The sequence below is a fragment of the Amblyomma maculatum genome, chromosome 7, assembly GCF_055883805.1.
Source record: "Amblyomma maculatum isolate TAMU_Amacu chromosome 7, ASM5588380v1, whole genome shotgun sequence".
In the NCBI taxonomy this organism is placed as follows: domain Eukaryota; kingdom Metazoa; phylum Arthropoda; class Arachnida; order Ixodida; family Ixodidae; genus Amblyomma; species Amblyomma maculatum.
In genome coordinates, this window is record NC_139350.1 from 104,221,205 (window position 1) to 104,242,399 (window position 21,195).

Here is a 21,195-nt window from a genome sequence, read left to right on the forward strand (position 1 = left end):
AGAAAAGACAAGCGCAATGCGCGTGAGCAGCCCACGGAGAGATAAAGCGCACACAGCCTCTTTTGTATGGTCAGTCAAGGCGCCGCGGTAGCGTCGTGCCCGACGAGCGCCGCTGAATTTCACCGCTTGGGGAGGAGCGCGCCCTGCTTTCGAGTAAAAAAAACTTGAGGTTGGGTTTCCTATCCACCTCCTTCATAAAGCCCTACTCCATGCCCCTGCTGAAGAGATTGAGGCAGAAGGGAAAAGCCGGCGTAAACTATGCAATGATAAGCTGATGTCCTACACACGGGGAGGAAGAGGATGTTTCGAAAATTTTGCACTTCTGAGCTCAAAATTCTGAAACTAAACATCGCGAATGTTTACAGCATTTCTTACCATAACAGCTGCACCAGAAATTGTCATTACGACATCATCGGGAGTTAACACAAGAGGCAGCGCCACAAAACACCGCTAACAAGACCTGCAGGGATTTTGCAGTCAGTCCAACCGCCCATGAGAAAGCTCCAACTGGTTGGCATGGGACTTTCGCGGCCCCTTCATGACGTCGACATCCAGCAACAAGTACATATCAGTAGCAGTGGAATGCATAATTCGCAAAGGCGATTCAAAATTCCTTTCTTGTGGTACCGCTGTAGAATTCGCGAAGTTTCTCGTTAAAAGCATCCTAAGGCAGCATGGCGCCTCCGAAATGCTTATGACGGACAAATGTTTTATTGAGGCTATATTAAATAAATAGATGCTTTTTGAACCTGCAGTAATGCCGCGAATATTCGTTCACCATTTTGCTCACGCATAATGCCCCCGAGGAGCAGCTTTATCACTTTCTTTGTAATGCCGATGCGCTGTGATATGTCTAGAATAATCATAGCTATCCGCCATTGCTTCCATATTGGCCCAAATTATTATAAGTGCCATTGCATAGTATAATTCGATGTTTCTTTGCCGGCTTTAATTGAGCCTTTCATAGAGCAGTGGGCATTCGGTAGTTGGACGATTGCCGAGAATGTCTGGTGCTATCACTGCTGCGATAATTTGCCACGTATTTGCTTGCAAAATCTGCCCCGTAAAGTAAATGCTTTAGCAAGCCTTGCATTGTCCTTCTGAGTGATTCCGGCCATGACGGTATGAATCCAGTAGGAAGAGCAACAGAAAATTTTCTGTAGTCACAACAGAGTTTATGCGCGGCGATTAACCGCGAAACCTGATGAAACAGCAGAAATTTGTAACTTCAGTATATTTTGAGTATGATTATTACCTCCCAAAACCACTGCGGGAAATTACTACAGAAGCACAAGAGGCACTCACAACATCATAAATGACCACGTTACACCAGGAGTACAGAATACTCTGTAGTTTTAATATGGTTCTATCGCAGTTTTCGACCGGGAATGCAGATATTTGTATATTACATACTAAAATCTATTGCAAACTGGAACTCCATCTGCAAACCACACTGCAACCATTAGCCTGCACCATATATTGCACCATAGCCTGTACACTGCAACATATATTGCATTGAAGGATCTACTCTGAACATGTTCTGAAAAGCACGATTAAGCAGAGTAATTCTACCTAATCTGTAGCAGCACATCGAATAATCGGCACTTTGGAGCCACAGGAAATGAAATACTTAGTGCTCATTGGCTAACACCACTGTGTCGTAAATGTCAGGGGTAACTTGGTATAGAGGAGTAGAGGAGCTTTGCGTTTACTTTTGGCGGGTAGCTTACGATTCGAGCTTTTCTTTGGTGCGGACGAAAAATGACAGTCCAGACCGTACTCACCTTACGCTCAGATTCTCAGCGCAATTTAGGCAGATGGAAAAGAGGCTTTCAATTATTTTTAGTAGTTCGGTTTATGACGTCTCTAATGTTGGTTATGTTCGCATCGCTCACTATTTAATTGCTCTTCATTTACACAGACTCTCCCTATTAATTTCTTCCACGCTGTCGTCACCTGGTCAGACGTCGAGTTGATACTTCAGGTGACAGTTTATGATTTGAAACATACATTTTTTTTTTCAGCTCCGAGATCACTGACATGGGAAACTTGTCACATTCAAACTGCGTGCTGAAATGGATTTATAATGTTATTTTAGTGCATCCTTTTAGAATAGCGAACCCACCTCGATTTTTCCCAGGGCTCGGAGAAACTCTTCGCGCTGCTGGTCGAACCTTGTGATTGCGTCGTAGGCAAGCTGGAGCACATGACGGGTAGCTGCAAGGTCGTTCTGCAATTTCCGATTTTCTTCCTTCACAGCAGCCAGCTTCTTCTCAGCGTCCTCTTGCTCAGCCTTTGCAAAAAGCTTAATGTACACGTGAAAGCACGGAAGTCAAATATTTCATAACACACTCGTTTTAATCGGTGTATTAGACACAGGGCCCTCGCGAAGAAGTTGTCAAGAATGCATTGTAACGCAGTCCGCGCGAACATATTGTCACGTAGTGGTGACGAGGTCGACGAAACAAATGAAGGGTCGATGACTGCACTAAAGAAAATTTATTTGGGCTGACTTGCGCCCGCAAAAGAACTAAGCAACTCGGCGGCGGCGATAGCAGCAAACGCGCTCGTCGGTCGTCGAACAAAGAATGCTCGTCACACTCGGCAACGCTCAATTTAAAGGCTGCACAGAACAATCTAGATAACGTCGCAAACAGCTACCAGCACGGGCTGGAACATTGTGGAAAGACACCCGAGTGGCCGGAACCTTCCAGACAGATCTCGGTGCGTCTTGCGCTACGACAAAACTGATAAAGGTGTGACTAGCGACATCGAGCAGTAACAAACAAAGATTACAGAACTGATACGCGGTCCAGAATCAGAGTGATAAGCCTGTATGCCGGCGGCTGTTAAAAAACAACAAATACTGTTTTGCAGGTTTCGCGGCAATATCACGATCGTTGAGGAGAGCATGTTGCCGGGCTAGTTGGTGATCCATTAAGTAAAAAATTTAGCGTAAAAAATGAACACAAAGGACAAAGAAGAACACATAAGACGTTTGACGAGCGCTATCTTATGTGTTCTTTTTGTGTTCTTTTTTTGCGCTAAATTTTTTACTTAATATATCACGATCGTGCCGCAGGAAGACCTATAAACACAAGGATTGAAATTGGAATTTATCCGCAGAGGGAAATAAAACGCTAAAGTAAAAGTGTTTAAGCATTAGATCGTCAGCATTGAAGCCACGTATGGTTAGTCACTTTCCGTTCGTGTTTTCAAGCTACGGGAGCAAAAAGCTAAAAATGCTGATGTCGAGCACAATTGACCAGTTCCTGGCCGTATTCTACACTCCCGAGTCTTCATGTTCTCCTCTCGTTTCACGATACCATGGGAAAAATTGTCTAATACAGAGTAAGCCTTTTCATCGATACTACACTATGCAATATAAAAGTGTACAGTATCATTTTGTTGTAGAGGTCTAGACCTGTTGGCCCCGCGCAATTAAATCTCAGCTTAGAATATGGCTAACTGCTTCCTGGCAAGCCGCCTGGGCTTACCTCGATTGCAGATCGAGTTGGCTGCACATCCGCGCACACGTGTCATATAAGCTCTGGAAAGCTGAAACAAGGCGCTGATTTCTCAGCAGCAAGGTGCGCCATTCGAGCGCTATTCACAAGATTTTCGCAGTCTGTCCTTATCTTCAAGCAGTCACTTTTAAACTAAACGTCAACAATTGGTGCACATTTTAACGCCGTGGTCAAAGAAGAGCAAACTCCTAGCCTTATGAACAACGTCTGCTTTTCAAGCACAAAGCTCGGACGTTGCAAAGAGGACTCGTGTCATCTAAACGCGGTTGTGTACACCCAGTTCTGATTTTGAAGCGCAAACGGCAACTTGCGCCCAACTGACACTTAAAGGGAGACATTGCAGGTTTTCAAAGCTGGCCCTTGCTGTAGCAAACCTTCATAGCAATGCGCCCAAGACGCACTGAAGCGCTCGTCAAGATGTTACTTTAACGTCCGCACCAGGCAGCCGTTTTCTTAATGCGGCGCAAGTGAGCGGAGGTGTAAAATTCCAGATTTGCACAATCTGCATTTACCGCAGCGTACTTCTGTCCTATCAGAAATACTTTGCTTCAATGTACGTTGCTTTCTTTTTTACTGGCTGATTTTGACGGACAAGAATATCGCAATGCGACTTAGAAGAAAGCGCACATATAGGAGAAATTATGCATTGTACTCTTTTCGCGGATCACTAACTGTTTCCCCGGCAAACAAATAGAGAATATAACTTTTCTAACGCTAGAAGTTTAAGAAGTGCTTATTGTGAATTACAGTTCATGGGACAGCCGGATGTCTTCGACGGTTTTGATTTTACCAATAGCCCATCTAACAAAATATATCCAATAATGCGAAACGCAACGCTCCTTCACAGCAAAAAGCCGACATTGCTTAGAGATAAAACATCGGCTGTACAAGTTTTTTATCACGGCTTTATTTAATGTGTGTTCTCTGAAGGAGGAATATGTACACCCTCGCACTTTTTTTTTAACATGAACGCACGAGCGTCGACCGCCGAGTCGATAAGCGCCGTACGACGGAACAAAGCGGCGAAATGAGCGAGAATACGCGCGTGCGCGCAATGAGCCCTCCAGTGCAGCTGTCCTCTGCCAGACTGTTACGGGAATCAGATCCAACCCCAGCTGCTTTTTTGTGCGTTATCGCATTTCCTTCTGTTTTCTGAATGCCGCTGGTAGAAGGCCACGAGGTACCGCCTGCTTTCTTTTTTAGTTCTGTTACACATTGGCAATGCGTCCGCGCTTTTCCTTGCAAGATGAAAGTTCCTGCTCAGCAGGACTTCGAGTTGCAGATACCTTTAATTTGCCGCAGGAAAGTGCTACATGATCCATAGGAAAAAGAAACAAAATGCTGATACGCACGTTGTATAATTAGCGGGCGTACATCGCATTCCATCCAGCGCTACTACCTGACCGCTTATTTATAACTTGCTGAAAGCGTTCAGAAATGAAAAGGGATGATTACGATAACGGTGCTCAAAAGAAAAAGAGGTGAGAAACGTTACTACACCAAACTGCAGAGGTATCCCCGGTGGCGGTCGCATGAACGGCTCAGCAGTCTACTCTTGCTTCTTGACGGGCGCGTCGTCTGCTACACGCGGCGAAAAAGCATAGAGCGGCTTTTCCGGATCTGTGTGCACTAATCTTCGTAATCTGTGTGCACTATATCGTTTGACGCAAGTAGCCAGATTCATGAACTACATGAACAGGCTGCCCAGGCTAGCAGATTTCGCCGTGTAATGAAGGCAATCTGCGCAGCGCAGTAGTAAACGCGACACCTTCCAAGGTTAGAGTGCTACTGTGCACTGAAAATTTTAATAATTTATTTGCATCACAAGATCTTTGTTCTGAAAGACATGTTACAAAACACAGGCCATTCAGCAAAGCAAGAAACAGTGCTTGTGAGCAAGCCGACGGGCGCACACTTGTTTCACGGCATTAATTCAAATGAATTTTGCATAAGACAAACGCGTTTTCCAATGTAATGCGTCGCTTCGAAGCCAAAGCTGTCGCAACGTAGTTATAAATTATGCTGCAGCCATGTACAGTGCAGCGGCTGCACGCAAAAGCTACGCGTGTGCTGGCCGCTCCATGTTTTAGCAGACGACGCGCCCGGGAAGGAGCAAGAGTTGACTGCAGCGCCGCTAGTTCTCGCGACCGTTACCTGGGACACACTTCTCCGCTGGGCGGTATGGGGTATGGGGAGATGTCAGAGGACAGCTGCCCCAGAGTGCTCATTGCGCGCATGCGCGTATTCTCGCTTATTTCGCCGCTGTGCCATGTCATACGGCACTTATTGACTCGACGGTCTATGCTCGTGCATTCAGCACAAAAAACGTGGGAAGGCGTATTTTGCGACACTGTGGTCAGAAAACAGCTGGTTCTTGTTGTTAGCAAACGCAGATAATGAGGAAAAACACTTCTACTTCACACGGCTGCCTCTGGCACCTAACTCCCAAATTCACCCGCAGATATTTTAATGTTTGGTACACCGCCCCGGTCTTCTCTGGCCGTCGCAAAAATTTCGTGCGGACACAAGTGACGCTGTTTAGGTATTTACTCATCAAGCAGCAAGGTTCACCCATAGCGATCATCAATTTTGCGTGAGTTCCTCTCGGGAAGCCTCGCAGCGTCTTTCTTGGGCTCTCTTTGGTATCCTGATTGGTGAGTGGAATGACTGATTCCTCAGCGTATTTTGTTATCCGGCTTTGTGATCGCGTAGCATCAATAAATGCATTTTTGTTAATATGTATTGTTCTTCTGTTTCCATCGCATATGGTACCGTAGGTCGGCGTGGGAATTTTTTTTTTTTTGCTTACAATCCTTGGTCGGGGGTTGTGATCGAATGTCCATCTACGAACAAGCGGCAGGTAGAAAGTTTTGAATGAGCTATATAACCCTCACTATGTTCTATTAGAAACCCTAAGCGTTCGTAACAACATTTGAACTCTTCTTTGAGAGAAATCCTGGACAAGCTCTGATAAAGGCTGACAAAACGTTTACCTGCTCTTTTTTTCGTCTGATGCAGTTTTTGTGCGCTTGGTGCCAGGTAGCATTTATTCGATCCGTGCGCATATGTTAGCATTAGAGTACATGCTCCGCACACGCACCTGAGTCCTAACTAACGTCATATCAGTTGCATCGGACTACCGGGAGGAAAAAAAAATAATTGTGACGCTTGATAACTTGCGCACTCTGTTTCACGTTCCTTGCAAATTCGCCTTCGCTTCAACGTCTATCTGTCTCGCACAAAGCCTACTTTCCAGAGTTCTCGGAATCTGCCACAAAATCTCCCTGGTCGTTGGGACCACCATTATGACAAGACATGCTCAAACGATGCCCCGACCCCTCCACTACACGCATCAGGTACAATGTATGCGGACGTTGCCGAACAGTACTCGGCCACTGGCTCCATCATAGGTGTTCGAACTGAGCAACAGACGAGAATAGTCGTCTACAGCAGGCTCGCTTTATTCACTGATCTCCAATCAGTACTCACTAATCAATCAACAATCACACAATTAATCATCCATAATCAATGATGCAAGACGACATATCTCATATACACTCTATACTGGTGTCAGTTACTTCGCCGGCTCGTTTCTTGATTTGTCTTTAAAGTAGACGCCCAGTGAATGGATTGCAGAGATACCATCTGCCTTGCAAAAAATGAACAGGTACATCCGGTGGTCACCTCATGCTGGCGCCATTCGGATGTTTTCACCGATAATCGCATTGCGGAATATGCATTGACATATGGAGGATCTGTATGGTCGCACAGACGGCTATGACAATTTAATGCTGCATCTATAAAAGGCGTTGAATCTAGTTATTCTGGATATTTAACAGAGTATACTGTGGGACCAGTTGGTGAGACAGTTCAGCGAAAAACGTAGCATTAAGAAAGGACTAGAGAGACGAGGAGAGGACAGAGCTAAATGTAGCTCTGTCTTGGCCTCGTCTCTCTAGTCCTGTCTTAACGCTATGTTTTTCGCTGAACTATGTCTGAATAGACAAACGAAATATGAAGGAACGGTCATGTGGGAATCGCGGAATAGGCAAGCGATCATTTATTACTAGTTAAGGCCACCAGGAACGAACAGTAATATCACGAGGACGGAAATAGAGGAGGAAGGCTTACATAGCTTGGGAAATGAATATAAGCGATAGGCCTGCAGATGATCCACATAGTCAAAAGAAAGAAAAAAATTGGAAATCCAGAGAGCAAATGCAATGTTAACCGATAATCAAAACCTCTAATAGAATCAGTCAATGAGGATACGACAGAGAAACAAAGCAAGGAGAATTGGGCTTATAACAAGTTAGCACCACTCATCCCTAGAAGAATTCAATAAATAAAAACATCAAATAGGTGGCAAAATAGGCGGACGCTGCGGAGTTTGTGGAAGAACAAATTAATCAAGCGATCGAGCGAGGACGAGTGCTTTGTACAGAACGCGGGGAGGCAAAGAAGGCGCAGCTTTCTGAAGACGAAATAGTCAGAAAATGGGAATCCTATTGGCGAAAGAAACTAGAAGTGCAGGTATCCGTGCAGGATAGAATAAAGCAACACACAGATCATTGGATGACCGAAGTGCGCGACCAAACACAAAGTGGGAGGGGGGAGTGAAGAAATTCTGGAGCCATTATAAGCTCTTTGGGTAAAATGAATCGAAGAGAGCCGGGGCAGATCCACACTCCGAAAGAAAATGTCTAGAGGGGAACGACGCTATAACTTATATTATCTCAGTTACAGCCAAACAAAATAGGCGCGATGATGCGGTAACCTCCTATAATGCAAAATAAGCATCAGAAACTTTCACAGAACGTATCTTAGCACTGACCAATCAGAGATCGAAAAAGGCGGACACAAATATTCCAGATATACAACTGCAAAGATGAACGAAATTCCCATCAAGCAGATTCATGTCATTGTTTCACGAAGCAAGGAAACGTTGTTAAAAGGGTTTGAAACAGTCATAAAAATAACCACACTTTCTGAACAGTGAGTGACAGAGTAATTCAGAGATCAAAAGCAAAATCAAAACCAAAAATCAAGCAAACCTTTAAACAAAACGGCTATAGGAAGAAAAGAATTCATTTAGACCAATCAATACAAGGTCTGTAGTGTACAAGCTGGACATTAAAACTTCATGCATTAGTAGAATGTAATAATGCACTGGAAGAATTGCAGAATAGGTTCCCAAGGGGTTGGTGCCGAGATGATAGCATTTTAGTGTTACCGCGCAATGCATAGGAATAGCCAGGGCGGAAAACAGACTGCTGTTTCCAGAATTCTTGGGCACAAGCGGTGCTTCCGAAAGTGTGAATAGACAACTGCTGTGAAACACTCAAATATGAAGGAATCGGCCATGAGGTAATTGCATTACTAACGGAAATATATTGAGACAATTAGGTTGAGGCTTCATCAGATGGCTTAAGAAGAAAGTATACGGTCGAGGCACGGAGTAACTTAAGGCAAGCTTCTCAGCTATCACAGCCGCTGTTTATGATTTAAATGAAGAATATGGAAAAGTTTCTTCGAAAAAAAGCAATCGTATCTATTTTATTGTTTCACCTAAACTTGGCAGAATGGACGTAGGGCGGAGGACATGGTTGAATTAGCGGATGGCCAGGAAGATTTCAAAGCGACAGTTAATGCCTGTGCATGGAGACGCAGAAGAGGTTCTGGCTTCACCTTCAGCGTCATTAAGTCGGTACTCGTAGCATTCAACGATTTCATCGCGAATAGCTTAAAATGCACGGAAGTGAGATAGTAACAGAGATGGAATAAAAACGTCTCGGAGTATGTAAAAACGATGGACAGGTATACATGGACAAGTGTGAACAGACTACCAGGATGAAGAGAGTAAGAGATGCTGCAATAATAAAGCACAGAGAATTATTTAGATACAACAGGTATGAAGTACTTAAGATATTTCGTAAGCCATAGTGACAGCACTGATTACCTTAGCAAACGCCATTTTATGCTTAACGGCAGAAGTCCACCAGGGGTTAAGAATAAATTGGTGCGCTGTCGAAAGATTAGCACAAGTGGGACGTGGCAAAACTACGAAACCGGCAGTAGGAGGAGATATGAGCTGTGCAGCTTTTGAAAAACCAGTATTATACGAAGGATGCGTCAGAGAAATGGACAATAATGGTGGGCAGTCAAAGTATTTAAAAACAAATACCGAAAGTGCGTTAGCTAAAAGTTAAGAAAAAGGCCAAGAAAACTTACTAGTTGGTAAGTCGGAAGAGGGGATGAAGAAATAGAGAACATGAAACGACACTTAAAAACACGGAGATTAAAAAGAGGAATAATTCCATGGAAAGAACGGAGACCCGAAGCCTATATAGACACTGGAGAAAGCAAATTGAGAAGGCAGCTTACTGTGCCAACTCAAGATGCTGTGGCCTTCTCCTAAAAAGTAGATCAGGGTGGCTTAAAACGCGAAGCTACAAAAACTCAGGGATGCACGTGAATCTGTCTAAGCACAGTAATGCGAAAGCACTTCTCTTATTGCGGCAGATTATGTTACTGCATTCTCATTTTTTATAGATATTTTAAATTTGTTTACAGGAAAAGAAAGACGCAATATCTCACTTTTTTTGCGGACACCTGACCCACGTAGTAAGAAAAGGTAAGAATGTGGGAGTGAATGATGCCTGGTTATAAATCATGGGTAATAATTGAGGCTTGGGACTCATTTCCTGCGGTGGCACAGGAGACGCTTGTGATGTGTTTTGTGTCAACCTATCTAGATGGCGCAACGAGTCTTTTTAAGGGGAGGTTAGCCTTCGCTGTTTCGTTTTGAATTTTGCATGCACATGTTCCGAAACACTGTCTTTGTCGGCAATACGTTTATTCTGACACAAATGTTTAAAAATTCCCCCCTTATTGTTACTGTGGTCCTTCCCCTCAGCACCCTCTCGCATCTTTACGCTTGACAAGGGATGCACAAACGGGTTCATAGGCAGTCAACGTGCGTAGTCTTGCGATATATATGGGCCATATGTGTTTTAAATGAAAGTTCTCAGTACCGCCCTGTGTTGTCTCATTGCGTCTCTAGTTGTTTATGCGGTGTTGATTATTACTCTGAATTTATCAATTACAGTTCCTATAACTTTTGTTTATATCTGCCACAATAATGTATTTTGTCGTGCTACTTAGACACGTTGTCTTTTCAGGAGTATTAGAGCCGTTCATTCTGTCGCTGCAGGAGTGATGATAGCTCCTACCAGAAAGTAGTAATAAATCCTGCTTGCGTATTCTTGCTAGCACCTAATATTTTGTAACTCTGAACAAGCACGTTAGAACACATGAAAAATCGAAAGGGACACAACTTGCTTACCTTGATCGTGATGATCTCTACTCTAAGCTGCTTTGCTTCAGCTGCGGCTGCGGCAGCTTCTTTCTCTGGGGCAGCCATTTTCAGGTGCATTTTTTCCGTCTTCTCCATGGACGTTTCTGTCTGCGTCCCTGCCGACTGGGTTTTCCTCAATTCTGCGACGCAGAGAAGACCACGCAAAGTGGTGAGGTTCTCTCATATTTTTGTGCGTGTGTAAATGTGCTAAAGTACTTCAATGCATATAAGATTCGCATGTTACGTATTTATTAACTCGTATACTAAATGCCTACACATATGCTCGCAAAGCCTTAATTACTGTCTTCGATACGAACATATTTACTGCATGGTGCTCGTAGCTCGATTTTCCGAACCTTTGCAGGGTTCAAGCATCCTGAGCTGCTTTAGCAATTATCCCGCCTAGTGTGGAGCTCAGAAGAGCGACTGAAATTCTGCTTGTTACAGAGAGATCTTTTATAGGATTATCTTAGCGATAAAGCCCCGCATTCCACTCTGCAATAGAAAGCTTCAACCGCAAGGCCTTACAATTAACCACGCCTAGATTTATTTGTCATGATAAGAAGGAGCCAAAGTGGGAAGGAGGAATCTCATTCCACTCATGCGAGAAGGAAGGAGAGGAAAGTGAGAAATGGTGGGAGGCGACAGCTGGCCACGCAGCATGACACGTTAACGACAGCGGACGAAAGCTCAAACCAAGTTCGTTCTAGGGCAGAGTGGTGTACCAGTGGCTGAGCCAAAACCATAAAGGCTGTGGTTTTTTGCCAGTTAACTTAGAAAAGTATGCCGAATGGCTATATATGAAGCCTTTTCTGCGGCTTATTAACGATTCAGAGCGTAGATGCTCATAACCTAATCATGTGCTTCTATTTTCCACGCGAGCTGGTTTTCACTGTTTTCGGTCCAGAATTAAGAAGGCGTCTGTTTTCAAAGATATATACACCATGCCAATGACTCTCTGGGACACCTTTGAACTGCGTGCAAACATTTTCCTGTGAAGTTTGTACTGACCAAACTACAACTTAGTCAGGTTCTTAGAAAAATACCGTGGCTCGCATTTCTGACGATAATATCAAAAGTTGACGCCTGCAAAGGGGCGATATCCGGATATATTGATTAATATTACGAAAGTGAAGAAAGCGCAGTTCAAGGACTCCTTTCCAGGAAGTGTGCAAAATATCTTGGAAGTGGACATTCTGGAGTACAACAGTTCGCCTATAGAACGTGCAGTCTGGTGATGTCCCCTTTTTCTTCTCACCGAAAAAGAATGATTTACTAAAGAACATTGCAGCGATTCTTTTTTTGTTTTGCAGGAATAGCTTCAGATAAAAATAAACATTAATTGCCATGCAGGTCTCTATAGCAACCTTTTATTAATGTCTGCGGGTTCAAAATTTCTAGGTGAGCGTGAATTCCTTAGCTTTTTGAAAAACAGTTTTAAGCACGAAATCTACTGCGCAAATTGTGTAGGGTACTCTAGACCAGTCCGTGGATGGTAGTAGTACTCAAGAGGCTGCTTTGAGCCTTCGCCTACGCTCGTTCATCGAGCAGGGCAGTGGGCTTATGCTCCACAGCAGCAGTCGTGGCTTCAAGCTGGCCGCCATCACTCATTCTGTTTCCAGCTAGAACGCGCAATCAGTTTGCCCCGCCGCTTTTGGTGCTGAGACTGCGAGTTTCTTGTGCTAGGGCTAGACGTCACAACATAAATTCGTGTCGCGGGTGTTTGCGAAAGGGGCGTCGGTTTTTGGTTTTCAATATAGCTATTGCCGAAACCTGCAGAGAAAAAATTATGGTTCTCAACTTCTATGATGATGAAAAAGAGCAGTAGAGGTATGAACAGCATTTAAATTGGCGATAGATTTACAGCCTTCCCTTCTGCGTAGATTTGCCCTCTGCTTGAGAACTCCTTCCAGTGGAAGCCGGCTATCACACGGCTAACCTCTGCCTAACGTCTTACGCCAATCATCGCCTCGTATCCTCTCTTTCCTATGTCTTTGTCCTCTCTTTGTCTATGTCCTCTCAACGAAAAGTGGAGGGCGCTATTGTATCACCTGGCTTACGCCTACCTACAATGTGTCCGCGATTGTAATTCAAGCAGTCCAGTCCATTGCCATCTCCGGCGTCATCTTTACCGCAGAGTTTTTCGCTTCGCATCTCTCAGGTCGGGGTGACAGAAGACGTTTGCTTGGCTTCGTGCTGCCCAGATGCCTTCGGATAATTACAGACTGCCTTCGTCCTCCCTCGCCTTAAATTTTGTGCCTCTATATAGAGTCAAGGGACAAGTGGAAGCTGTGACAGATTTTCTCTTCTTGGGCTCCAAGATTACTCCGGAAGGAGACTGCAGCCATGAAATTAAGAGACGCCTGCTTCTGGGAAATAGAGCCATGGCTAGCCTTGACCGCCTAGTAAAGAGCAGAGACATTACACTGCCAACCAAGATCCGTATACCTCGTGCTATGGTCTTTCTCCACTTGTGATGTATAGATGCGAGAGTTGGACCGTGAAGGAGGCTGACCGCCGAAGAATTGACGTGTTTGAATTGTGGTGCTGGTGCAGAGTCTTGAGAGTTCCTTGGACGGCCAGAAGATGAAATCAGTCGATATTGTCGACCATAAACCCTGACCGCGCATTGGAGAGTCAAATTCTAAAGTTAAAGCTCAGCTACTGTGGTCATCGGATGGGGAGAGAGAAGTCGCTGGAGAAAGATTTGATGTTGGGAACGCTTGAGGGTCACCGGAGAAGGGGTAGGCAGCGAACGCGATGGTTAGATGGCATCCTCGATGCGCTGCAGATGAAGTTATGTGATGTTAGGAAGGTAGTGAGAGACCGGAAAGCGAGGCGTGATATGGTCCATAGGGTCACGAAGAGTCGGGCACGACTCAACGACTGAACTGAACTGATAGAGTCCTTTATTAGGAAATCTAATATAGGCACTTGAAAGAGTGCAAACAAGAGCCACGATCACCTTGTGCGCTCGGCTTGTCCAGCGCAGCGATCTCCAGCCAGGTTATGCATCTAAGCTAAAACCACTAGGGCGGCGGACCCTCGAGAGCCGCCGCCGATTGGCCCGCCTTAGGGCCCTCTGCTCAACCCTCGACGGCTCGCTCGATGGAGGTTACCTTCATTCGGCCACCATGTGCAACAAACGCATTGGTCAGCCTGAGCCCATCCCCGCCCGTACTGTCCTCCAGAAACTATCCTGGCGGCAAAAGCTGCCTTTCTGTCTATCCGAACGACACAGAGGACACCTCTCCTTCTTGCTCGTGCTGAGTCACTGGACTTGAGCCGTGCCCTGGCAAGACACCTGGACTAATATTCCAGTATGAGTTGTGTGTTTGTTGGTGCGACCCTTCGTCCTTTACTCCCTCCCTATCCGCGTTAGCAATTTGCTGAGCGGTGCGCGGCGTAGGAGTTTTCACCTTTCGGTTCAGCGTCGCACCTTTCTTTACGCTTTTCTCTTTCATTTTCTTTTTCTACCTTCCCAGCACTTTTTCTTCTTCTAAGTGCATAATAATTATTACTAATATTACTACTAATACTAATATTAATATTATTATTAGCATAGAATAAATTGAAATGAATAAAATTATGTGAACTTTAGTCGGTTCCAGATGCCCGCTGCGGCAGGCAAAATTGCAATTATATCTGTAAATGATTAGGGTAATAAGGTCGACAATCGTTATTCTACGGTTGGATACCGAGATATATAGCTTAAGCAATCATTTTGATGCAAGCACCCGGATAAAGTGCTCGCGGCGACGGACGCGAGCACACGCCACACAGAGTAGCACTTGTTATGCGCCCTTCTCACGAGCATACCGGGCGGGGCTGCGGTACACGGCCTGGGTCATGCCCCGACACGCACTTAAGTGTGGTGGCCAGATGGGATGGATGAGGAGCAAGAAATATCCTCTCTCCTTTTGTAGAGTAGAGGCGGGACAGCAAAACGACTTGCATAGAACGAAAAACTGTGACACAGAAAACATTTCTTCATTACGCAAATAAAGCCCGTTTTCAAATCTCTAGAGACACTAACTCAGACCCTAATTTCCTATCATCAACAAGGCAGACAGGTGTACTCTCCATTGGATGCGTCCTTAAAGGATTAGCTTATTTGACATAAAACAAACTTTTTTCCGATGTGTCGGAAAACAGCGCTGTACACAAAAAAGGGACAATACTCCTTATCAGCCCGATTCATTCCTACAGTTCATTCATGAAGCTACCCCTCAATTAACCTCCTGTATGGTACGCAGAAAGCAAAGTTTTTATGCCGTACTGCATAAATATTTAATGCAGTGCGGGCTAATACGAATCAGTACAGTCGATACTGGTACTCTGCTAGGTTAATGTAATGTGTCGCGGAATTTTTTTTAAGCACCGCACATATTACCCCCTCTATATTCGCATTTGGAAAGGTACTGTAATTTGGGGGAACCGCGCTCCAATCTCCAATCACTGCCCTTGTTTAAGTTCGCGATACACACAATCCTCAGACAAGGAGAAATAGAAAATTGGAAAAACCGAAACGTAAATTGACAAATTGTAGGTAGCGGTCGACATGGCCAGAGACGATTGATCACAGGTGTGTGTGCCCGCGCCATTTGACGCCCTTTGAGTGTGAGCCCCTTTTGCTCAGTTGTAAACTGAACGTTGTTCGACGTTCGAAAAATATTCCGTTTCAGAGGTCGGTTTTCCGCCGTTCCTGCACCCCTACTTGTAGCGGTCGCTTTCAGGGCATTTCTAAGTGCTTTAACAAGGTTCTGTGCCCCTACGCCCTCCCGGCACACTTTCAGAGTGTTTACTCGACACCTCTTAGGGGAATTGACTAAGCCAAGACAAGAGTAGGAAAATAGTAAAGGTGAACTTTCTCTTCCTTATCTCTACACGTGAGCAGAGGATACAAAACGTGCGAGCTACGTCACACAGTGACTCAGGTCTTGGTTGAAGGCAGGCGCCCAGACCGTACCTGGGAACGAGGTTCACAAGACGGCCAGGGGCGCTCAATGCTGTCATCATCTTCGTACGTCTCGCAGTATGTGACACAAATGTCCCGTGACCCAGCGTCTAATTAAGAGTTTAGAACACGCAGACTTGCCTAGCCTAGTGATGTAAACTGAGTGCTCTTGAGATAGCGGTATGTGCAATGTTTTCCTGTCACGAGTGTTATTTACTAAATACTCGCTACCTTTTTCACTATTGGCCTAAAAAACAGTGTCGCGAAACATTGTTAGTTGTGTAGAGAAGCGGATACTCACGATATTTCTATCAAGACATGTTTTACAGTATCGTATTTACTGCCCTCAAATGCAGCTATCGCGAAACCAGCTGGTAGCAAACATCTCGACCAGTGGGCGCCCAAAGTTTCAACTGGAAAAGCCGTTGTTTGTTTCATTGAGTAAGTTATCCCTTAGCGCCACAAGAAACCATGTATTCTTAAATAGTGACTTGGTGCAAACGATACAGTAAGCTTTCTTAACACAATGCAATTTTCGTATGCACTCTATTTTTCTGAATGCAATATTTAAATGGTCAGCCTAATTGGCCCATAAATAATAATATGATTAAGTGAGCACAAATGAGCAGACAATGCTTCATGACTTGCAAAAGACCTGAACAACTGGGGTCATAAAACGATGAAGACTAAAACGAAAGGGTGAAAACGATGCCGATGTGTCTCTCGATGTGAATCTGGAGAAAGTATCAGACACCACGGAGTTAGACAGCGAAGATGACGATGATTATTTGCTTGTTTTGTAGGGTTTAACGTCCCAAAGCGACTCGGGCTATGAGAGACGCCGTAGTGGAGGACTCCGGAAATTTCGACCACCTGGAGTTCTTTAACGTGCACTGACATCGAACAGTACATGGGCGCCTTGCTTTTCGCCCTCAGCGAAAAGCGGCCGCCGAGGCCCGGATTCGACCCCGCGTCCTTGAGAACAGTACTCGAGCGCCGTAACCACTGCGCCACCCCGGCTGGGGAAAACGACGATAAGATGAGTGATAGCCCATGCATACCTTTGCCTGAGTACGAAATGGAATAATAATGGAAATGACAGAAAAGCAGAGAAAAGCATTAGGTCTTGACCTTCTGTTTGCTTGGCTCCAATGACACACCGCTAATAGCACAAATGAATAGGTGAGCGATAGAACTAGCAGAATATGGATTGAGGAATTTTACTAAATTATTGGCAATATTCATACGACCTGAATACGCTGTTAGCGTGCAAGAGGTTTTGGAGAACGAAAAAAAGTCCTGGGGTATACTCCTTTTTTATCAATGTGGAGCGATGCCACGCCTTATTACTTGACTCACACCCGCACAACACCGGCACTATGACGTGCTCAAGGGAACAGTACTTCAAGAACTAGAGTTGTGAACACTTGAATACGAGAATAGTTTTTGGCAAGCTGTTAAACGAGGAGAGGCATTGAAGGAGTGTACGAAGTATCTGGGGAGCGAACGCAACATTCCCGCAGGCGTTCGTGGCATGAAATTGACGATCTTTTACAGCTCCTAGGTGCTGACCAAATTATTACAGACCTAATCAACGCTATAATGAGAAGGTCAAATTGCGTGAAAGCGAAAATAATTCAAATATCACAAAATGGCTCCATCTTGCAGACCTTCGAAGAGATTGCGGGCGACGATAGCGCATGTAGAAATAACAGCAATGCTGATGTTCTGTCAGTGGGTGTGGCTAATATGATAGGAGCGAGGCAAAGAACCCTTTCAGATCAAAGGGGAGGCCTTGCCTCCATTATATAAGCTGGGAATCGGCAACCTGCCCACGGAGGATGAGTAGTGTGCTCGATTAGAAGAATGCTTTAGGCGATGAGACAAGTCATTCTAGGCGTACTAAACTGGCGGATGTGACGCTAAACTGCCTAGAGAAAGCAAGTGATGTCTTGTCAGCGCAGGTGCAGACATAAAGTAGAATTCGCTCCGCCGCAGTAGTGTAGTAATCAGGGCTCTCGACTGCTTTGCCGATGGATGCGGGATCGAATCCAAGTCGCGGCTGCCACTTCTTGATCAGGCGAATAGCAAGGCGCTGTATGCTCTATGATGTCTGTGCACGTGAAACCGCCGAAAGTGGGAGAAATTTCCAGAGCCCTCCACTACGACATCTCTAACAACCTGGGATGCTTTGGAGCGCCACACCCGATAAACCAAACGCAACATGACTGTTATTAAGAAAATGAGGGGTTCAAAACAGGGAACTTCAGAGCGAAAAGCATAGCTGGTGTCAGCCTTTCCTCGCAAGCTAGTGCTAACCTGGCGCTCCCAGCTGAGTAAAGCTTTAATATCTTGCACTGCCAGTTCTCTGGGGGATGATCGTTCGCTTAAATGTATTTTGCCACTTACGTATTGAGTAATCATTTATTTCGTATCTGAAATACTCCGCTTAAACATCTACGCACACAGTCATAGGATACTATATGATGTAAAGGATCATCTGACGCAGATATAAAACACAGATCTTAGCGAGTCATATTAACACGTCTACATGGATTAAACTAACTCTGTATTGAATAGTACCGAAGTTCTAGATTGCGAGCCCGAGTTGGCAAAGTCTACCCATTCGGCCGCATCCCGTGGCCTCGTATTGTCATACACCACGACGACCATTTGACCAGCCAGCTACAACTTTCCCGAGACAAGCCACGATTTTTCGCTCACAACCCCGACGCCAGATTTAGTGGGGAACGGGGTCCGTAACACTGTTACGTTATTAAGAGAGGAGTTGAAGCGAGAACACAGAGCCACCGAAAAGTGCAGACTACGATAGCACCACTAGTAATGCATCGGTTGCATGTGAGGAGGTTGAGGAAGGCCACAGTGAGTTGAGCCAACAAGCTCTGCCTGCACACGGCAGTGATGTACGGAACATTGTGAGCACTCGTATTACGTGCCGACGATCGATATTTAACAAATACTAGTATCCGAGAACAAAATGATCCCCTTACGATCAGTCTAACGTCGGTAAATGTCATTTTTCGTGGTAGCGGCGACTTCGAAGAAGTACGGCCGGGGCGCTATCGTGAACAAAAGGCCATGAGGACAGACAACGCCAGATCGTGTCAGTACCACTTCGAGCTACAGTGTATTGCGTGTATACTCCTCCATCTATAGTGAGCAGAAAATTAAAGGCAAAGTAGGCGTCAAGGGGCGTATTTGTGCCTTATGGCATTCTGTTTTCAAGCAAAGTAAACCGTCTCAGAAAAGTTTGCTTGCGTGTGGGTATCGGATGTCCTCTTCGGCGCTCAGAAAGAGCAGCAAAGGCTGCCGAAGGCTTCGAGAGTCAGCTTTAGGCGATAATCTGTATATAAGGGTGACGCCATGTAGGAAGCCCGGCGTCGCCGTCAGCGAACAATTTCGAGATGGAATGTTTCATGCTCCATTTGCCTTGTGCGACTTAGTGGCACTCCGATGCGGTCCCCAGCCGAGATGGTCTGATATAAGCCGTTCCCTGGCCAGGTTACGCGCGAGCTGTGTAAAGTACAGTGTGCTTCCGTGCACTGCGGACGCAGTGTTTCTGCGTCCATGGATTAGCGCGTGCTGATCGGAACCAGGTGGGCTGGCGACAGTGGAGCGAAGGGAACGCGCCATAAGTATAAGTCGATTCTTTTATTTTACTAGAGTTCCCTATTGCTCTAAACGAAAAAGTTAGGTGTCCTGGCGGTTAGATTTTAGAACTGGTCATTTGGCACTGGTGTAAATATTTGTGTTTAAATTGGTTTAAATTCGTGTTGCTAGCATGCATAAAAAGAAACAGATGAAGTGCACAAAATGCGAGGTGTGGGGGATTTTCAATGATACGCAGTGCAAGTCGATAGAAAAGGCGGATATAGATTTCAAGGGCAGGCGTTGCTTGCTCTGCAAATGCCTAAAAAAAGTAGAGGGGGAGAATGCCGGACTGGTGTGACGTTTGGTTGCATTAGAAAATCAACTGAAGCTAGAAAAGGCTGTCACTGGCAGGCTGAGGAGACATGTGGCCAACATGGTGGAAAAATGACGGCATTTCTCATCGAAAACGAAAGACGTGCTCCATGTGGTGAGGAGTTCGGCCAGAAAAGGTGCTACAGAGGGGGCTGGATAGGGATAGAGTGCACAAAGGCACACAAGTCGCGAGGTTATCTGCAGGTGACATGCATAATACCAGGGAAGATCACTGGAAATTGGTCGTGGGGGTACTAGTGAGCGTGTGGGTACACCGCTCTAGAAAGAGAACCGCGAACTGGTTCCGGAAGAATAGGAAGCCCAGCCAGCAGGAATTAATCCGCTGCGATTCAAACATAAAAAAGTGCAGCTGAGCTACCGGGAAAGAGTAAAAAAAGAGCCGAGTTGAGATCGGGGAGTTTCTCGGATATACATTATGCCACGTGCTACAGATAACGAGAGAACTGTGAGAAATCTGCAGATATTAGCTTAGTGACGGTAACTGCAGGATTAAATAATGTTTTGAGTGGTGACGGGGAGAGAGTGGTGGAGCGGTTGACACAGGGAGTGAAAGATTTTGCGGGCACTACCTCCAAGGAAGCAGATTATGGTATGCACAGTACCAGATGTGGTTAGAAGGAACCTAAAGCTTGAAATGGAATTGACGAGGGTTAACCAAGAACGTAGAGAATTAAGACGGAGATATGCTTTTTGGCAACAAATATCAACACAGAAGTGCGTAGAGCAGGCCCTAGCAAGAGAAAAAGGTTGGCGCTGAGGTCGGCTGGTGACTAGCAGGCCGTGCAGTCCCTTTTTTTAGGGGTCCGCGAGAATTCTTAGCATAGAGCGTAAGAGTGAAGTAGAAAATTTGATGCTGGAGAACAATTACAACTAACCAACCAAAGGAAGACGTAGGAAGAAAGCTAAAAATAATAAGTTCACCTCCACTATTTATTACATAAACATGCAAGGCGGCAGAGAGAGGTCGAGGTGGTTGGAAATAAAAGAGGAGTTAAGAGGTCATGAAGTCGGTGTATCTGCTCTGCGCGAGACACACTTCAGGGACCTGGAAGAACCACCGGTTATAGCATACTATGTTTGGGAATGGTGCAACAGAATAGCAACGGAGAAGGGTGATAGTGCTAGTATACTACACACCATAGGACCAATTGGCAAAGGATAAAATCGGCTTGCAAAGAACGTGTCTGGGTTTCAGGAACAATATAAATAAGAAATTATGGCTAAGGGTAGCCTATTTATGGTCAAAGAGGAAATGCAAAGAAGATAACATGGATCTAGTTAAATGTATCAGTGAAGATATCAAACAGCTTGGAGACATGGCCGAGATAGTTTAACTGGGTGACAGGAAT

The 21,195-nt window shown here is 45.2% G+C and overlaps 1 protein-coding gene across 1 annotated transcript in view; it reads right to left on the bottom strand.

The window, feature by feature from the left end:
• The window catches only part of LOC146184239 (uncharacterized), a 203,027-nt gene that overhangs the window by 134,051 nt on the left and 47,781 nt on the right, over window positions 1-21,195 (bottom strand). The window contains exons 9-10 of the mRNA XM_084608511.1: window positions 10,873-11,024; window positions 2,126-2,293 (exon numbers count right to left, since the gene is read on the bottom strand). Coding sequence (XP_084464637.1) covers window positions 2,126-2,293; window positions 10,873-11,024 — 320 coding nt within the window. The remainder of the gene's footprint in view (window positions 1-2,125; window positions 2,294-10,872; window positions 11,025-21,195) is intronic.